This window comes from Aquila chrysaetos, chromosome 11 (genome assembly GCF_900496995.4).
Source record: "Aquila chrysaetos chrysaetos chromosome 11, bAquChr1.4, whole genome shotgun sequence".
NCBI lineage: Eukaryota > Metazoa > Chordata > Aves > Accipitriformes > Accipitridae > Aquila > Aquila chrysaetos.
The window spans coordinates 28,836,024-28,854,303 of NC_044014.1; the positions used below are offsets into that span (position 1 = coordinate 28,836,024).

An 18,280-nucleotide genomic window follows, 5' to 3' on the forward strand; every position below is an offset into this window, starting at 1 on the left:
ATAAAATCTATTCTGTGTGTTGCTTTAGGCATAAATCTGGCTAAATGGCTGGAAAATGTTAGCTAAGTGCCTAGTCTCAAGCTCGTAACTGCCGGGGGGGGGGGGGGGGGGGGGGGGCGATGACTGCAGAGATAACGTTATTACCATGTGGATCCGCAGCCGCGTGTTGCACCTCGGGCTGCAGCCCGTGCAAAGGGTGTAGCTGCTGGGTCGGGCTGCAGGCTGCACCCGCGGCATCGCTGCCCGCCCCGCTGGGGAGAAGCTCCCGCCGGCCGGTGCGTGCCTTCGCCTTGGGAGCCTTGGTCTGGGTTTGGAGTCTAGCAACAAACACGGCATTGAGTTAGTTGCGGGAGAAGTTAAGCCGCAGGCGTGTCTCCGTGCACAGAACAAGTTCAGTAACTTAGTTATTAATGCTCCAGCATTGATCCTGAGTTGACATTATTGCTGGTCACCTCCAGCCTGAGCTGGTGCAAATGCAAAACCCATCAAGCTCGACGGGCCAAGGCCCTTCGGTTGGAGCCACAGGCGGTTTCTGGAGAAAGGAGGACCGTTGAGGTTTTGAGTAGTGCACTTGGGTTGTTACCAGTTGTTGCGGCTCCGACCTGCACAGCCCTAGGGTGTCAGAAATGGGTGTTTGCCATGCACGGACCATGGCTGGCTCAGTGGAGGAGACCAGCTCTTGGCTTTCCCAAGCCGTGTTCTGCCTGCAGAGGGAGAATAAAACCCACGCTGTTCAGCTTGGGCTGCCTGCCGCTGGGGAATTGCAAAGATATATGAAAATATTATGCTTTGGAGTCAGAACCACCTGTCTGCCCAGGGTCGGCGCTCAGGTTACGTGGCTGGGTGTTGGGCCACGTCCTCCTGTTTTGATAGAAGCTGTTTATATAACGCACGTTTCCCATTTTTTAAGCTGTGGTCCAAGTGTAAAAAAAGCCGGCTCTGTTTTCCTGGAGGCGTCACTGCATTTTAGTGTTAGAGTAGTAAATATAGTGACATTTGTTTAAGTAGGAACACGCTCCACTGAATTGAGATGTGATTTTTTTTTTTAGCTGTTGTATGCTATCTGTGTTAATTGTAACCTTTTCAAAGGCACTTGCAATCTGTGGAGGGAGGGGGGAAGTGTTCTTGATTAAGGGAAGTCAAAATGAGATTAGTTCAGGGCACACTTTTATGTTAGAACCTTTACGGAATGAATTCAAGTTGTGCTTTTGAATTTGCAAACTTGAATTTGTTTAAAAATATATCATTCGATGGTACGAATAGATACTGGTTTGGAGAATCAGAAAATACAGATGGAAAAGTGGAAAAAAGTACAAGGAAATACTTAGTTCTGGGTCCGCTGCATGCAGAAGAAAATACTTAGTGGCTTTTCTTTTAATTTCATAAAAGCCAGTGACCTTTTAGACTTTGAGATACACACAGCTATGAAACTCAAAACTTCTTTGTAAACTATATTTAAGACTGGAGAATTGCATAAGGAGGGAAAGAGAAGTGATGGGTAAGCCCTAACTACTTGTATCTGAATGCAGACACGTATTTGAATTGTGGCTTTCAGTGCATGCGTGAATATAAACTTTAGAATTAAACTAAACAGCTTTTTGCTTTGTCAGATCAGTGAATGAAAGGAAAAGAACTTCAAATAGCCTTTAAAATGATGATTCAGCATAAATGTAGTAACTCATTTGACTACTGCATGGGTGTAATGAGAAAATCTTTCTGTGTGGCCCAAGGTGGGTTTAGCTTTTGTTGCCTGAGGCACCCTTGCTGTGTGAGTGACCCCCAACTACATCTTAAAGAGACTGGTCATTCAGTTTTTACTCAGCTGTGAAGTAAAACAAGGAACATCAGGATATGGCTAAAGTTAAGCAGTGGTTGGTTCATGCCCCCACGATGCTCATCTCCTCCTCGCCAGGCCTGACTGCTTGTAAACTAAAGGGCTACACCTCTTTCTTCACTGGAAAAGCTGTACAGCAAAGGAGACTAGGATAAAATGCTGCTTTTCGCATTTCTGTGGTTGCACCGGCTCTGCAGACCTCTGCTTTTATTGATACAGTATCAATTTTTCCGAATGCATCACAACGAGAAGTGCGTTTGGGCCCCGTGGCTGTTGCAGTCGCAGGGCAGCTGTGCAGGACTCACCTTGCAGGGCCAAGCACCCCCCTGCAAACAAAATTCCCCTATGCTGGCTGACTTTCCAGGATCCAGACTTCCAGCTGTTGTAAATTATAGCATCGTGATTTCCTTCAGCCTCTGGTGAATTTGTCTCAGGTGAGAGATCGGCCCCACAGGTCCGCTAGGGAGGCGCAGAGCAGTGCTACCCCTTAGTGCCAGGTGATGCTAGAAGAGCTTTGGGGGCCTCACCCTGAGCCCCCTGGGAGGGGCTGCCTTTGCCACGGCTGTTGTGTTTGCTGTAACGATGGCAGCTGCATGCTTAATTAGGGCCTTGTGGAATAATTAGCTTTTCTCATTTGGTATCTGAAGCCAGGAGAAAAAGGTTCTCCTACTGCTTTCCCAAGCAACGTGGTCTCTCTCCTGGGTTAGAATAAGGTAAATGTTTTATTGAATTTTCTGGGATGTACTGCTCTGAGATTGCACCAAAAAGGGAATGGCTTTCAGTTTTTTAACACGGAGATCCTGTATGCTTCTGCAAAGGGTCCGTTGTGCTGGGTTTGAAGAACGGGTGGTGTGGCTGTATGGCAGTACTGTGCAGCAAAAGTACTTCTGAATGGAAGGTAGAATGTTAAATAAATCCCTTTTATGTTTAAGTCTAAATGTTTGCATAAGGTTGTATTAAGACACAGTCCTGTTTTGGTTAGCTTAGTCCTGTTCTAGGATAAGTGAAGTAAGTCTCTCTAAACTTGAAATATGCCTAGGTAGGAGTTTGTGGTGATTCAACTGGTTTACCTGAGCTGCTGGAACTTTGTATGTAGTGTGGTGAGTTTTTCAAAAGGAGTGTTTTCAACCCCAACAGTTTCAAGGTTGCCTTGTAGCTGTAGGACTTGTGTGTCTTGCATGACTTGTGTCTCTTGACCCATGTTCTCTCATCTTTCACTCCAATTGCTGTAAAACCCCTTTGCTGATGCAAGTGAACTTAGTTAAAGGCTTTATTGCTTTTTATCACTCTCTTCCACAGGTAGAATGCTTTGCAGGCTGTACTTGAATTGCGTGTAAAAGAGGATGTTAACCCATTCCTGCCATTTGCAATGCCAGTGGCTTACCAAACTCTTTTCGAGATGATCTTGTGTTTGTGGTGGTGTCCGATCTTAAATGCCACCATTTTTTGCAATTACTTTGGCATCTGCGTGTCCGGGGGCGGGGGGGTGCACGTGCTCTTCGCTAGCACCTAACTGGGCTCAGGCTGCTGCTAAAAATGCTCTTTTAGAGAAAGAAAAACGTCTCTGGAATCAAATAAAACTTAACGTAAAGGCTATAAACCTGCCTTCGATGCTATGGTGTGCGACCTGGCTGGCTCCTGCTGAAGGTGGTGTGCCCGGGCAGCAGGGTCACTCACGGTTGTGGAACGAATGGGGAGTTTCTCCTGCGCGAAGCGGTGGTGTGCGTTTGCACGGCGCGACGGATGCGGAGAAGACGGGAGGCGAAGCTGTGGAAACACGCGCGAACAGGCAGAGCGGTGGCTGTGGCCCGGGGAGAGCCTGAGCTCTTGCAGGGATTTCCTGCAGCCGTACGCAAGCTTACGTGGCTTCTCGCTGACTTCGTTACAAGCTGCGGGGAAAATGATCATGTTAAAGAGATAGTTTGAAGAAAAAAAGAAAAACCTTCGAGATTGCTTGGTGCCCAGGTACGCCGTGGAGGGGAGCTTAGCGTGAGATCGAAGCTTAGGCTACTCTGAGCGTGGAAGTTGCACGCTCTCCTGGGCCGTGCAGCTGTTGGGGAGGAGCCGGGATGGTGTTCTGGCCTGCAAGTGCAGTCCACATAGAGTAGTTGTTGGGGTTTTTTTGTGTTTGTTTGCTTTTAAAATCTTGTCAGTTTGACTTTTTGGCTGCTGGGTTCCTGTGAAGTTCTTCCTGGGCTACTTGGATACTGTGAAATTTCTGAGAAGTGAGATAAGAGGCGTATAGGAAAAAAAAAAATTGGATTTGCTTGGATTTGTGGATTTATTTATTACTTGCTTGGATTTTATGTTTTTGAAGTGCTTTAGGAGTGATTTTTTTCAAATTGAGACAAGTTCTTCAGCACTGAGCTATAATGTCCACAGACATGAATAGTTTAAAGCTTCATTAAATTCTGCTAGTGCCATGAGTGTTAGACTTCAATCAACTCAGTCACTTACAGCTGTGCTTGCTGAGTCCCCCAGTGCTCTGTTGCTGCAGTTGATGATACGTTGCACTTCTCCATTTTAACAGATATCTGAGGAGGTGGAGTGTTGTTAGTAATATCTTCCTTGAATTGAATGTAAACAACTGGATGTTGTTTAAATATTTAAAAGGAAACTTTCAATGTCAACACTGCTGGATAGCAAGATTCTTTGAATTTAGTACCGCCCAGAATCAGAAGAGGCCTTAGTGTGCTCATGTGATAGCAATTAAAAAGATGTTAAGTCCTTTTCTGTCTGTGTAATGAGGTTCTGTTGGATCTTATTGGACTTCTGCCTCCAAACAGAATTATATTAACTTTAAGGTTAAGATATCTGCTTAATCTGAAGAAGCTAGATAAGATTTATAAAATATTGGAAGCAAATTTCCACTAAATTTAAAGTTCCTTCCTGACCCAAATTAGGTGGGGATGTTTGAAACTGGTGCTTTGGCCTGTGTTTGTTTTCAGCTTGCTTTCAATCCTGTGAAATGGTCTCTGCACCTTGCGCTGAGGTGGGGCTATTAACAGGAATCCTCTGCATGGCAACAGCCCTCCATTTTGGGTGTTTTGTTTGTGTTTTGGGGGTTTTGTTGGGTGGTTTTGGCTTTTTTTTCTGGTAGGTGCTACTCATGGTTTCAAGTAACTGTATACTGTGTATATATATATAATATAACAGTGTATATATATATAATATACAGTATATATATATAACTGTATACCACCAAACAATGTTTCTTACAGAACTTCTTATATAGAAGTGCTTTTTCTTATTAGTTGTTAGAAGCCTAAGTGTTCTTAATATCGTAAGGTATTCATCCTAGTAGATCAGAAACAGTATATTTACTGTCTTAGTATTTTAAATTAATGTTCTAATTCCTGGTGGTTTGAATTTCTTCCTCATCACGCTTCTTGAGGAGAAGGCGGAGTATCTGTCTGAGGCTGTATCAGCAGTCCCTGTGTGACAGAACTTGATTGCTTTTTAATATTTCATTATGAAATAAACTAACATCCCACAATTATTCTGCAGCAATCAACTGCATCCGTTTTCTGTGCAAAAGCTGAATGTGGTATCAAGGAGCCACGAAAATGCTGATGTTAGAAATTGCTTACAACATTGGAAATATTAGAAACATTTAAATTCCTTGCTGTTATGAATAACATTATGGAAATGGTTACACTTTATATTGTACCTCCAAATTACTGCAGAAATACACCCCAAAATGTTGTTTCTCTCTCTTCCAAAGCCCAAGGCCCACCTTGGGGAGCGGTGAAGGAAACCAAACCTCTGCCATGTCAGGGAACCTCTGTTGGAGGCCCGTAGAGATGTGCCGAAACCTCAAAGCATACCCGGTTATCTCTGCCTTTCCAGGGACAAGCATGGAAGGAAGAATTTGAAAGCAACTATTGCTAATATTTGCATGCTCACTGGTCTGGAAACTTCCTCGATAGCATGCACTAACAGTTTAAGATAAAGTCTTTCTGCAACTTGATTTTTTTTTTAAAATATCTCACTCTCCATACAGCCGTTTAATAGCTGCCGAGAACTATAAGACAGAACTGTGCCTCCACACGCTGTTTGCAGGCTTTTGTGGTTAGCTGGGAAGCTGGGGTTGCCCTGATAAAATTATATACATTGCAGATTGAAGAGGGAAGATCTGTCTGCGCCTCCTCAGAAGAATTACTGATTTCTCTCCAAAAGATGTACTACTAATATCAGTTGTCAGCTGACTAGTCAGTTGAATTTTGGTAAACTGAGTTTTTTGCTAAAAGAAAGCTGCTGCTTGGGAACTATTAACTTGATAAATCAAGTTGCTAACATAACTAAAGATACCTTACTGGTGCTGAGTTACTGCTTGTCATACAGTGCCGTGCTCTAATGGCAGTAAAGTGCCTGGAAAGCAATTTTATTGTTTACTCTTACGCTTGTGTAAATAGTTTATTTATCCTAATGACTGGATGGGACATAATTGGAAGGGAGTCTTCAAGGATGTTATATGCCTGTTAATTATGAGTGTAAACTGGCCATCAGGAAGACTCATCTGCTTGATCCTCTTAATGCTGGTAAACATCATTATCTTTTCTAATGAGCCATGATGACTGAAAGTAGTACTGTTCTACTCTGGGAGTCTGTTGTGGATGTCTGGTTACCAAAACAATTTCCCCAGAGAGTTTTCAATGGATTAAAAATGCTTACGGGACCTCTGGATCTCCTGCACTTGCAAGATCTAACATTTTTTAAAGGCTTATATTCCTGAGAAAGGAGGTAGGTAGCACTGGGGCAGTGTGTTAGGAAAGCTGGATTCTCCTCGCAGGTCTGTGCTTGTCTAGTCCCTATGTGACCTTGGAGAAGTGGCTTTGCTTCTGTAAAGTAGGGCATGAAAAAGGGTAGTGGTTGCCACCAAAGGTCCTGGAGCGTTGATATGTCAACAGAATCTTGCGACAGGAAACCTTGCAGTCTGCTGCTGCCAGCAAACGTTTCTGTGCTTTTCTGGTAAAAGGATAAATATGTGGGAGGAAAAAACCAAAATTCAACTCCTGGGACACGAAAAATGTTTTTACACAGTGGAACTGTTCATCACTTTCACTGAGAGAATGAAAATGTTCCCTGGCAGAGACACTGTATCAAACCCATAAAATACTATTACAGAGAGCACATTAGAAGTGGCAGCATATTGTTGGCTTAGTGTTGCTCTTGCCTTTTGTTGAAAGATATTTAAATATTTCATAATGTATCTTTTTAAGTCAGAAAGTAACCTGTTGATTCATAGCGACTGTATTGCCTTTCACAGTTGGTTCATCCCCTTCAGCCACTGGTTTGTATCTTGATCCGTTTGCAAGTGAAAAATAAACATGGAAAAAGTTAAGCCTGGTTGAAGCAAGTTTTTTTTATTAATGCAAGCACATCCAGTCAAACACGGAATATCCTGCTTTATGGTACAGCTTTATATTTAGCATTTCAGCTCAGAATAGCAAAACACAGTATTTAAGGAACGTATCAAACTGAGGGAGGAAAAATAAAAAGGAACCGATGTGGATACTGCATTGATTTCAAGTATATACTAGGACTGATTGACCAGTGAAGTGCACATTCATGTGAAAGCTTTTTTTATACATTTACAGAAAGTGTTTTAAAATTGCATTTCAAATATATATTTTTTTCTTAAATTTTAAGCATCCCTTTTGAATTTCAATTACATAAACAAAGCTGATATACAATCCCTCTTATAGTGTCTGACAATGTTACTAGCTAGAACATCTCTGAAAGTGCAAAACACTGTAATAATACAGTATAAATATTCTTACTCTAATCCAGGGCTGAAGGTCAGTACTTCAGCACAGGAAAAATAGCAGCAGATCATAAGAATTATCCCTTCCCCTTTTCTGGGCTGTTACTGTTAACAGTATTCTACTACTTCTTTCTTCGTGGCATGACTTGGTTTTGTTTCTCTTTGATGTCAATGCTATGAGAATAGCAAAATGTTGATTTATCTCCCTTCCTTACCCCAACCTACTCTTCTAATTTTAAGTATTTGTCAAGGGGGGAGTGGAACAGGGAGAGAGGGAAGGCTCTTTAATTTTTCACTGTACTACAGGGCCAATACGGCAAAAAATTTCTACGAAGTGATTGCAGATGCTACATGAAACAGTGGCACTGCTCTTGGTTGTAGGCACTCAGCAAGAAGAGTCTACTGGACTGGAATAAACCAGACCCTGGGTCCAGCAAGTCTTGCCCCTTCTTCAACAGAAGGCAGAGTAAGATAAAACTCATCTACTTGGAGGTGATAATTTTTGAAGAAGCTTGTGCAGAAGTCCTCTGTGAGGCTCTGTGAGGGAGGCTGTAATCACTGTAAACTCTAGAGGGCCTTGTTTAAAAAAACAAAAAAATATCTAATTGTCTGGCTGAAGTCATCATCTTTACGAATATCCAGGCCTTAAGCCTTAAAAGAACAATTACTGGAAAGGACAGTAGATATTCATGGGTAATAATTTGTTCATTAGACAAAACAGATTTTAATCTGAGCCTTTTGGTTTTTTTCTTAATTCAGAGATCGGGTGAGAAAGCAAGTCCTGAACTGTATATTTTTTTCCTAGAAATGAATACCTTGAATCTTAACGTAAGCTCCTCAGGTGCTCACTTGGATAGCCAGATTAGGTCTAAACTCAAGACTAAAAGGAGAAATTAGAAATGGTAAGCATTAGCAGGTTTACAGATCAGTTCTAATTTTGATACTGACCTGAGTTCAGAAGTTTGACCAATTTCTTACAGTGTTTTTCCCTTATATTTCAATGGGTTCTGGCCCACAGTTAATCATGGCTTGCAAAATATTTGAAAAAGCTTATATCATAAGTTGGTCTTTGCTTTAATTGTTTCTAAGTGCAGACAAGCATTTTCAAAGGAACCAAGGGAATTAAATAACCAGTTCAGTGGTGATGAACTCTTCTTAAGCTTCTTTGGAAATTTTAGCCTTAATTTCAAATTGGACATCTGAGTTTACTTCCCTCTCCCTAGCTCATGTATGATTTTTATTTTCCAAGAACTGTTTTCAAAAAAACATATTGAGCCTATTTTGCAGAGATAATCTAGGTTAGATATCCTTCTCTTAAACAAAACAAAAAGAATCCCTGATTTTTAAAAAGGAAAACACAAACTATTCTGACAGCCAGAATTTAAAGGATAGTTCCCAGAAATCTTAAAACTTAGACACGTGTGCATCTTCACACATGCACGCACACATACTCACACACAAACGCACATCCCCCCAGCAGTTACCCCATCTTACCTCTTTTAAATCATGTAACAAAAATATGTTTGCTGCACCATCAATGTTACAGGCAGGTATACTCTACTTCATGTGCCATATTCTCCATTTTATTTAAAAAGTACATTGTAGCTGGTTTCGAGACATCCATATTTTTATTTTCTTTACTTCCAGTCCAGCGTAATAGAAGGTACACTAAACGATATCAGTACCTTGTAAGGCACTATTTTCTGATGTAGGAGAGGAACATGCTTACTGCAGATGTCTAAGGCCTTGACTCTACAAACACTAACGCATGTGAATGGTAGCACTGATTTGAAAGAGACCCTTCACTTCAAAGCTAGAGACACATGTTGAGTGTTCTGTAAGATACTGGTCCAATGGAGTATTTCACCTGAACACTGGCTTAAGTTGGGATGTGTGTTTTCATTTTTATTTATTTTGGTGGAAGTAATAAAAAATAAAAATTTGGATGCTGATAGAATAAGATCTCCCCAGGGATACCATCTCCCATGATACATTTCATCTCTGAGAACAGGGCCCTGCCCTTATATTTAAAATAAAAAACCAAAACCCTTCACTTAAGTGCCTTAAGGTTGACATGTGAAATATTTACCACATTTTATTTCATAAAAGTTACTGTATATACAAAACAGACCTCAGCCAGTGAGGTCTTTCTTAGCTCAGTCCAAGTCTTTCACGTTGTAAAAACATGTTCATTCGATGTGCTTCAAAGTCTGCAGATCAGATCCAAAAATCTCAGGCTCTATTAAGCAGAGTTGTCCTAGAAGAAGTAGTAGTAAAAAATAAAATCATCTCTTCTATCGTGACAAAAAGTTTTACAGCTTTGGTAAAGGTTGGCAATAGATCTATCTTGCATCATTAGCTGGAAGCCTTTCTTCAAGGGATAGATTTTCAACTGCTATAAACTGGAATACATCTATGAATTCCAATAAAGATGCTGACTTTCATTTAAACAAAAATGTAACTTTTGTAACATTACTTCAGGCCCTTAGGATGCTCTTGGGTAAATAACATATGTTTCTCTGTCATCCTAAACTATTGCTTGCTGAACAGCATCAGATTTGAATGCAAGGTGTATTGCATTTGTGTCATAAGTGAAAAGCTTACATGGACTTCCTATAAAACATTGGGATCAATGGGAAACAGTGTCTTGTCCAGGACAATACAGTCATAATGTAGCTCAGCTGCAGCTCAGGACATATAGGCGGCTTCATTCATTCCTTATCTGGTACAGATATGTCAAATCTAAATGTTTAACGTGATTTACAAAGGTCTAAATCTCTCTTTCTGCCTTGGCCTCGGTATTAGAAGAAATCTCATCTAAATTAACTGATCTTATCATGTACATGGAAGAGGTGCTTCCCCCTCTCAGAGGGAGGGAGGAGTCATTGAGACTTTCTCCTTTAAGAGTAGGCTGAAAATTAGAGTATTCATATAAAATTTCATCCTTTTATAAGATTTGTAAGTGTGTAGGTATGATAAATGATAGCACCTTTTGGTGTCTCTATATATTTGTTCCCCTGAGAAAAGCATGTCTGAAAACTGCCACAAATGTAGATTCTTTTACTGTATTTGATAGCCTAAACGAAGCACATTGTCTTTCGTAGTCCCAGCAGTGATCTTGCAGCCTGAACTGATCTGGCTGGAAAAGCTGTACCAAAATCCAAGCCCTACTGAATTTTTTCAGATTTGAATTATAAGGAAAAAATAATTATATTTGGGCCAAAATGGTCTTAAGCTGGGTATGCAAAGAGGAGGGAGGAAGCTGATAATCACATGCCTGCGTAGGTAGGTCTGCAAAAAGACTCATATTCTGAGGAAGTTTAATACCTGAGTGTTTTCCAGCTGTCTTTTTCCATGTGGTTTTCTGGACCTTCACTTTCAAAGGATGCAATGAACAGAGCTAGTAAATAAAGTAAGAACAATCAGATACATGGGTTCTTTAACTGGGGAGGGTGGGGGGTGAACCAACAAACCCTAAAAGTTACAATATAGCGGGTGTAACTTAGCAGACTTCATAATGATGTTTGTTCTCATCAGAAGCCAATACGGAAGTGATAATACATACTTATGAAATATTTTTTTGCATGTTAATTTTTCTGCATATTCTGTCTGCATTTCAACAAGTAGGAAGACTCACTATAATGTTCAGTAAAGGATTTTACCTTCTTCACTATAAATGGGTGCTGTGAGTAGATAGCTCTGGATCTTCTTGTCTTTTTCAAAAGGGCACTCAACCTGCTTCCATGTCAGGAAATCATGAATCTGTCTTGAAATTTCCCAGAATTTCTGCATGAGGTAGTTAAAAGAATATTATTAAAATCATATTTGTTTTCTTTCAAATGTTAGTTGTTTTGTTTCAATTTTGGAGCCTCTCAGTCTTGTTCTTATTCATACCTCTTCTCTTATCCCTTAGTCTTCTTCCTTGTTATCCTTTCTTCTGACTTCTCCCTTCATCTCCCCCTCTTGCTTCTAGTTCCTCATCAGTTGTTAGCCTCTCAAGTTTAGAACAGTGTATCCCTGCTAACTGCTTGGTCTTTTGCATTCAATTCTTTTAATCATCAACCTTTTCATATATAATAAAGTGCTATTGGCCTGTTTTCTGTGTTGTATCTCTAAATTAGCCTGCGAGTGGAACTGGTCAGTAAATAGTTTTTATTTACTTTTTACATTTGCAACTTTCAACTTAAATGAAATGTGACATATCTGATTTTTTTATAAAGCACTTCTTAAATTTAAGAAATAATCAAAATAACATATAGAAACTATAGATATCCTTCCCTTCCTAGGATTTTAAGACATGCATAACTGCTTAGGGTTTGTCTTGTACGTTCTGTGTGCCACCCTCCCCTTATCCAGCCTTAATAATGGCAAAAAACTTCAAAAGTACTTTTGACAGGCTGTGGTCTTTTGGACACGTATGTTTATCAGTCAGGGAGAGAGACTCCAAAACCTGTAGAAACTCCCTTGAAGACCTGCTAAATACCATTTGCTGGTTGTGTGTAGTGTTTATAGCTAGCTAACCTGATGAGGTTAAATCAGCTAATGCTGATGATTTAGGATGAAGTTACCTATTACAATTTGATCAGATATGATGGCTTGCTGCCACAGAAAAGCTTACTTTCCATTCTTTACTGCCTTCCGCTTCTCCCAAATGCTTTTAAACATAAGGCAGGGTGCAGGGCTGAGGAGCAGCCATCATACGTGGTACACTAAAATTCTTACGCTTCTTGATTTCAAGTGCTTTCCTTTATTTTTAAGTGTTGCATGAGTACAATGTTCCTTGAAGAAACTTCCCTTTCCAATTAGCTAACGCTAGACTATTTCTGTATTACTTAAGTAATTTTTAATGCTGGGGGTTTGGCTTCTGAAATTCTTATTTTCTTTTCAACCTTTTTGTGCATCAGTTTTGGTAACAAATTAGTATTATTCCAATCAGTTGTGCTTATGTGAATTTTATGTTTTGCAGTGCATCTGTCCCACTTCATGTAAAACTAACAAAAAATAATCTCTATTTCAGTACATTTTAAAACTAATCTTTTAACTGAAAGCAGTTTCATTCCAGCACTTTTATGGATTCTGTTCTGTATGTGCACTTTTGGGTCTGCTGGATATGTTATATAAGCATGGCAACTGCAAGCACTAGCTTTCACAGAAATTTGAAATCATTTCCCCTAGATAATGATACTGCTTTATGTCTAGATCACAGCAGTGCTGAAGGAATTGGTAATATAACAAGCTAGAAGTTCAAAACTGGCAAACATTTGTAATGTACAATGTTTAAAAAGCATTACAGTTTCCATAACAGCAAAGTCCTACCTTGAAGTTTATCTGCCCATTGGGCAAGCGGTTTGTATGTATTTTGTGCAGAAAGTAGATATCTTTAATAAACAGGTTGAAAACTGGGATGACTATTTTCTCTCGATTGCTGTTGGCAGTCTGGGATCGCTGTGCTGCTCCTTGCAGGGCTGTGCGGTAATTACAAAAGTTGCTGGATGGATCCATGTGATGCTGTTTTTATGGGGAGGGGAAAAGGCAGTCAAGTAAAAAAGCTTTGATCTAACCATCAGACAGTTCATTCTTTATGAATTCATTGGGCCCCTTTTTAAACTTTCAAGATAGAGTACTTTATACTAATCAGGTCTGGATTCAGGTTTTTCTAACTTCAATCTTGTTTGAAAGGAGGGTTCTGTACTGGCTTTACACCTATGCTTTGCTTCAGTGGTTAATGGAAGACTGAAAGGAAATGATAAATGACTATCGGGAAAAAAAAACCAAAATTCTAACTTGCTGTCACCAATCTTTCTGATGACAGTTTCAATTAAGTTTTGTTTTCATTCAGCTCTCCACTAGATGGAGTACTCTAATTAGTTTTAAGGGTAGCAAAACAGCATTCACTCGACTGAAAACTACCTTGATGTTAAATTGGAAAAAATATGCTAGGAAGAAATAACCTAAAGAAAACTTGCAGCCACTTTTCTCTGCAGGCAAGTAGGGAGTTTAAAAATCAGGAAATGTTCTCCCTAATGTTTATATGCTGGTGACCACTGACAGAGGTGCCTCTGTGATCTCTGACTTAGTAATTCCACAGCAAAGGTTTGGATGAAACTATTTGGTGGATTTCTGTATAAAGTCTAAACTTTATACATACCTCTAAAACATCAAATTTGGCTGTTTTGACCTTGGACCAAGTTTTCTTTAGCCGTGCCACAGGACTCAAGTTCATGCCAGCTGAATGGAGAGAGAAGAGACAAAGAAAGAAACAACTGAGTTGAAAAAATATAGGGCTAACACAACTGTGTTTATGTATCAGCGCCACACATTTTGGAAGGCGGTTCAGCTTGACAAACAAAGGTTGTAGCTAACACTCACCCACCCATACATTAATCTGTCACTGGTACATACTGCCCCTGTAGAAGGGTGCATGCTGGTGTGGTACCCCATGTAGGGCAAGTATGAGCATAGTCTTGCCAGTCAGGTTGTAAAATGGAGTGCCTTTTGTCATCTGTTAAGGATACTCACAGATAATAGCCATCATTGAGTTGAAGTTTCCAATATTGAAGCATTCTCTTGCCACATCAATGAAAAATTCCACCATTCTTGTACGCTGCTTTTTCTTTACAACCTGAAAAAAACCAACACCTGTTAAGAGGGAAGGGATGGCCTGAATTTTGGATGGGATGTTCAGTCAAAGGCATTGTAACAGGTTGATTGAATAGACATTTCAAGACTTTGTCCAGCTAAATCTTATGACAATAGAGGCCTGAGGGTATTTGTTAAGATTAATTTTCAATAAAATAGCAGAAGTATTTGTGCTACTATCAGTTATTTGTCTAGTTGTGGGGGAGTGTAAACTTTTGTTTATACATAAAGTTCAATGTCTTGGGGAATCTTGTATAAACAAGCTGGACACTGTCAGCAATTTCCTGTTACAGGAAAAGAGAGATAACATGAAGCTGCTGTCAGAAAGAATACATGCAAAAAATTTAAACCTCTGAAGAAGCAGGGAAGGCAGTGGACAGACTTAAGATCAGGGGCACGTAACCTGAATGTGAGAGAGAACAACTGCCATGTCCCGATTTTCTCATTTTACTGTGTATACTGTTAAATGACTTCTTGAGAGCAGGTAGTGATGATGATCAAATATACAAATTCCCACATGTGCAAAGGATCTAGCAAGTGATGCTGAACATCATCTTTGCAGATTCTTTTATAAATGGCAAAGCAAAATTAATATATAGCACTGTCTCTAAACTCCATTTCCAAAAGCCATCAATTTATTTTTTTTTTAAAGCTAGTATTATTGCCTAGATTGCATTCATTCATCAAAATCCTTTCCATATTTAGATCTAGAAGCTTGGTCTGGCTTATACAAAAATAGCTCCTGAGTGGTGACTGCAGGCTACTTCACCAGGGAATTCCCTTTTTCTTTTTCTAAAAACCCTCTTACCTTGATACTTCAGTTTCTGTGTCATATCAAAAGAAAATGGTTCAGTAGTCAATGGCTTGGCTTATCCCTTGGTATGCTAAAACCTTTTGACTGGTTTACTAAATGTATTAGCCATACCAGCCAGCTCTGGAAGATGTCTTGGTGTGGTTTTGTAATAAGTTTCTGTGAGAGCAGGAATCTTAAGAGATTAGGATCAATGTATCGGACTTCATGAAACTGCACCAGGCATCTGGATTTCCACAGAAGGGCTACTGACCAAGCAAGAATACAGAGAAAAATTCCCATTTGGTAGAATTGGTGCATATTAATAGGAATCTAAAAAGACAGAGAATACGCATGGTGGGGGAAAGGGCGTTTCTGGGGCAGTATACCTTCCATTTCTTTGCTTATTATGTGATAAAAGTTACTTTAATCTCTAATAAGGCTATTCTCCCTCTTTTTTTTTTTTTTTTTTTTAACCTCTCTGGGAGTCCACTTTCTTTCCAGACTTATGAAGAAAGTTTATTCCTGATTTTTGTATAAAAATGAATATATGACAGTGCTAATGATATCTAAATGCAGTGGAAGGACAGCTGTTTATTGGTAGATCTACGTTTAAAGATGAGTATCTTTGAGAATTTATGGATGTATTTAAAAAAAAAAAAAAAAAAAAAATCCAGAAGAGTTTCTAACTCAAACTCCACACAAGTTCCATTTTGCTGCGTGACTAATGCTACTACAGAAGCTACACAAAACTAGAGAATATATGCAAAGCCAAACATAGCCATGAACTCTTAATCATATAAGCATGCAAATAATTTAATGCTTGAGTAATGCCATTATCTTTAATTGCACTGCTAATGTTTAAATCTCTATTAGGCCACTGTCTGCCTTTTGTCCTTAAGGCCAGGATTGCTTTGCTATCTTGTTTTCTACAAATACCTACCCGACAAATCTCTGTAGCCACCAGCATGCTGAGACAATTGAACCAGTTGTCATAGGCCTCCAAATTATATGTTTTGGTCACATCACCTCGGCACTGTAAGAGAACAGTCCACATGTTCATCCTATCCTGTTTCATGGTGAAGTCAATATAACAAAGGATAAACTTCCTTTTCATGTCTTGATAAAATCTTGTTGGATATTTTTTAAGGCATGAGCTTAAAGAAGGTTAGAAAATGTCAGCCTTTCTTGCACAGGGTATACTCGAATTATGGAGGTCCTTTACCCTGGTTATTCTTTGTTTCATTTTCCCTCCATACCCCTTCTCGTACCTTGTGATTATCCAGGGAGTCCATGTGGCTGACAATCTGCATCAGATCCTCTGGGTAAATGTTGCTCACCCTTTCCTGTGTTTGGAGAGATGAAAGATTGTCACTATACAGACAAACAGGGAGTTCAGTGAAAAATGCATAAATAAAGCCAAAGTTAGGAGAACATTTTGGTAACTTTCATCTTCCCACAGTGTAGATGTGTGAGGTATTTTTAGCGGTGTACCTAATTGGTCTTGTTCATTACTTGGTATTTTTTGATTAAAACATCGCAGGCTTTCAGTGAAGCCATAGCAAAATTCGTATTGATGAGTATATTAATATTTACTAGATGGAAAACAAAATAATTCACACAAATTAGTGTCTCACCAGTTCAATATAGGTCAGCTGCTGTGCCAAGATCAGAGGGTCACAGCACACACTCAGGATGTCCTTCTGAGTTGACTGTGGCTTGGTTTTGAGGATGGTGCCTTTGTCAGTAACAGGTTGCCGGAATTTCTCTCTGATTTCCTGGTACTGGCTCCGTGCAGAGAGGGCCATCAGGAGATTCTGTGTCATCTGGCTAATGATCTTTTTCACTGTTCCATTTTCCTAATCAAAAGGCAGAAACAGCGACTGCTAAAAACCTTTAGCTCTTGCAGACACAGATCGCCAAAGAATTTCTGACTGGGAAAAATAAATGCCTATTATCCATTTTTCTTTCATCTTACCTGAGCTAATCATCCTGTGACAAATGAACTTGTCCTAACTGCCCACGCAATTTCATAACGACATTGTTATACCTGCCTGTCTTCTCAACTCTGTTCCACTTGCTTGGCTGGTCTGCTCCTTGTGGCCTTTTTTGGCTAGTACCCCATTTCAAAGGCATCTGTGTAAACAGCTTAAAAGTGGGTATAGTGAAAGGTGGTTGAGTTGCTTGCACAAGGCTTTTTGGATCTCCTGTGTACCAAGTGCCAAAAAGCCTCCTTCTTGTTCTGATCAGACCCACTGATGATCAGGTCTATCTAGCCCAGGCAGAATCCAGGGAATTCACTTCATGTCCAGGAATACACCCCTAGAATACCATGGCTTAGCTTTGAACAACTATAGCATCCAAAGATTTAGGTAAGAGCACAGTATACATCATGTTCTTGGATAACTAAAATGCCTTTCTGTTCATCAGGTACAGATTTTAAATGTAGGCTCTATAAGGATACATACTGGTAAAGCCACAGAAGTATAATCCATCTGCTCGGTGTTTTGACAACAAAGGCAAGCTGAATTCTTTCTGCCATTGACTGTTTGTGTCCTATAGACATTTCTCTGAGATCAACCCCAAAGAGCTAACTTGATCACTTTCCTACTCCTCTATCCCTCCTGTTACTGTTTTAAATGACCCAGGTCCTCTGACCCTGTTCTTCCTGCTACTGGAAAAAACTACTTCTACCAAAGACAGTCCTTCTCTTTCCTACACAATTGTTCTCTTGCTTTCATGCAAATTATTTTTATTGAAGTTAGCCACAAGGTTAACCATTAGTTTACAACATGCTGTGTTGGTTTCTGCCAGGCAACTGGGTACTCTACAAAGAACTGCAATGAATCTGGGATCATTCAAAGAAGCCACTAATGCGCAGTGATGACTGAAATTACGTAGCAGATGTGAGAGACGATGACTACTGAATACTTGTATATTGCATGCTATAATTAAGCAATAATAGTGTCAGAATGTTGCTTTACAAGGCAATAATATGACTCCCAAGTGAAATCAAATGAAAAGCTGAAGGCAGTGTAGCTCATCTTGAGGCAACTGGCTTACCGCTCAACAGCAGCTGGCTGGAGCCATTTCTGATATTGTGCTACAAGTGTTCAGAAATGCCAAGGGAGCATCGTGGGGGACTAAAATAAAGCGCTAATTCTGCTCTCTGGTATGCTGAGCTTCCTCTTAGAAATCATTTGACTTCAGCTGCTATGCCTGACTTACCCATGTGGCTGGGAGGAAGCAG

General features: G+C 40.0%; 1 protein-coding gene across 4 annotated transcripts in view; it reads right to left on the reverse strand.

The window, feature by feature from the left end:
• Positions 1-7,179: 7,179 nt before the first annotated feature.
• The window catches only part of RASGEF1A (RasGEF domain family member 1A), a 176,089-nt gene continuing 164,988 nt past the window's right edge, over positions 7,180-18,280 (reverse strand). For all 4 annotated transcript variants that reach the window (XM_041127334.1, XM_030030738.2, XM_030030740.1 and 1 more), the window contains 9 exons: positions 16,668-16,889; positions 16,302-16,376; positions 15,974-16,066; positions 14,121-14,223; positions 13,750-13,829; positions 12,918-13,109; positions 11,264-11,387; positions 10,929-11,001; positions 7,180-9,858 (listed from right to left, as the gene is read on the reverse strand). In XM_041127334.1, the coding sequence (XP_040983268.1) occupies positions 9,834-9,858; positions 10,929-11,001; positions 11,264-11,387; positions 12,918-13,109; positions 13,750-13,829; positions 14,121-14,223; positions 15,974-16,066; positions 16,302-16,376; positions 16,668-16,889 (987 nt within the window). In that variant the 3' untranslated portion in view covers positions 7,180-9,833. The remainder of the gene's footprint in view (positions 9,859-10,928; positions 11,002-11,263; positions 11,388-12,917; positions 13,110-13,749; positions 13,830-14,120; positions 14,224-15,973; positions 16,067-16,301; positions 16,377-16,667; positions 16,890-18,280) is intronic.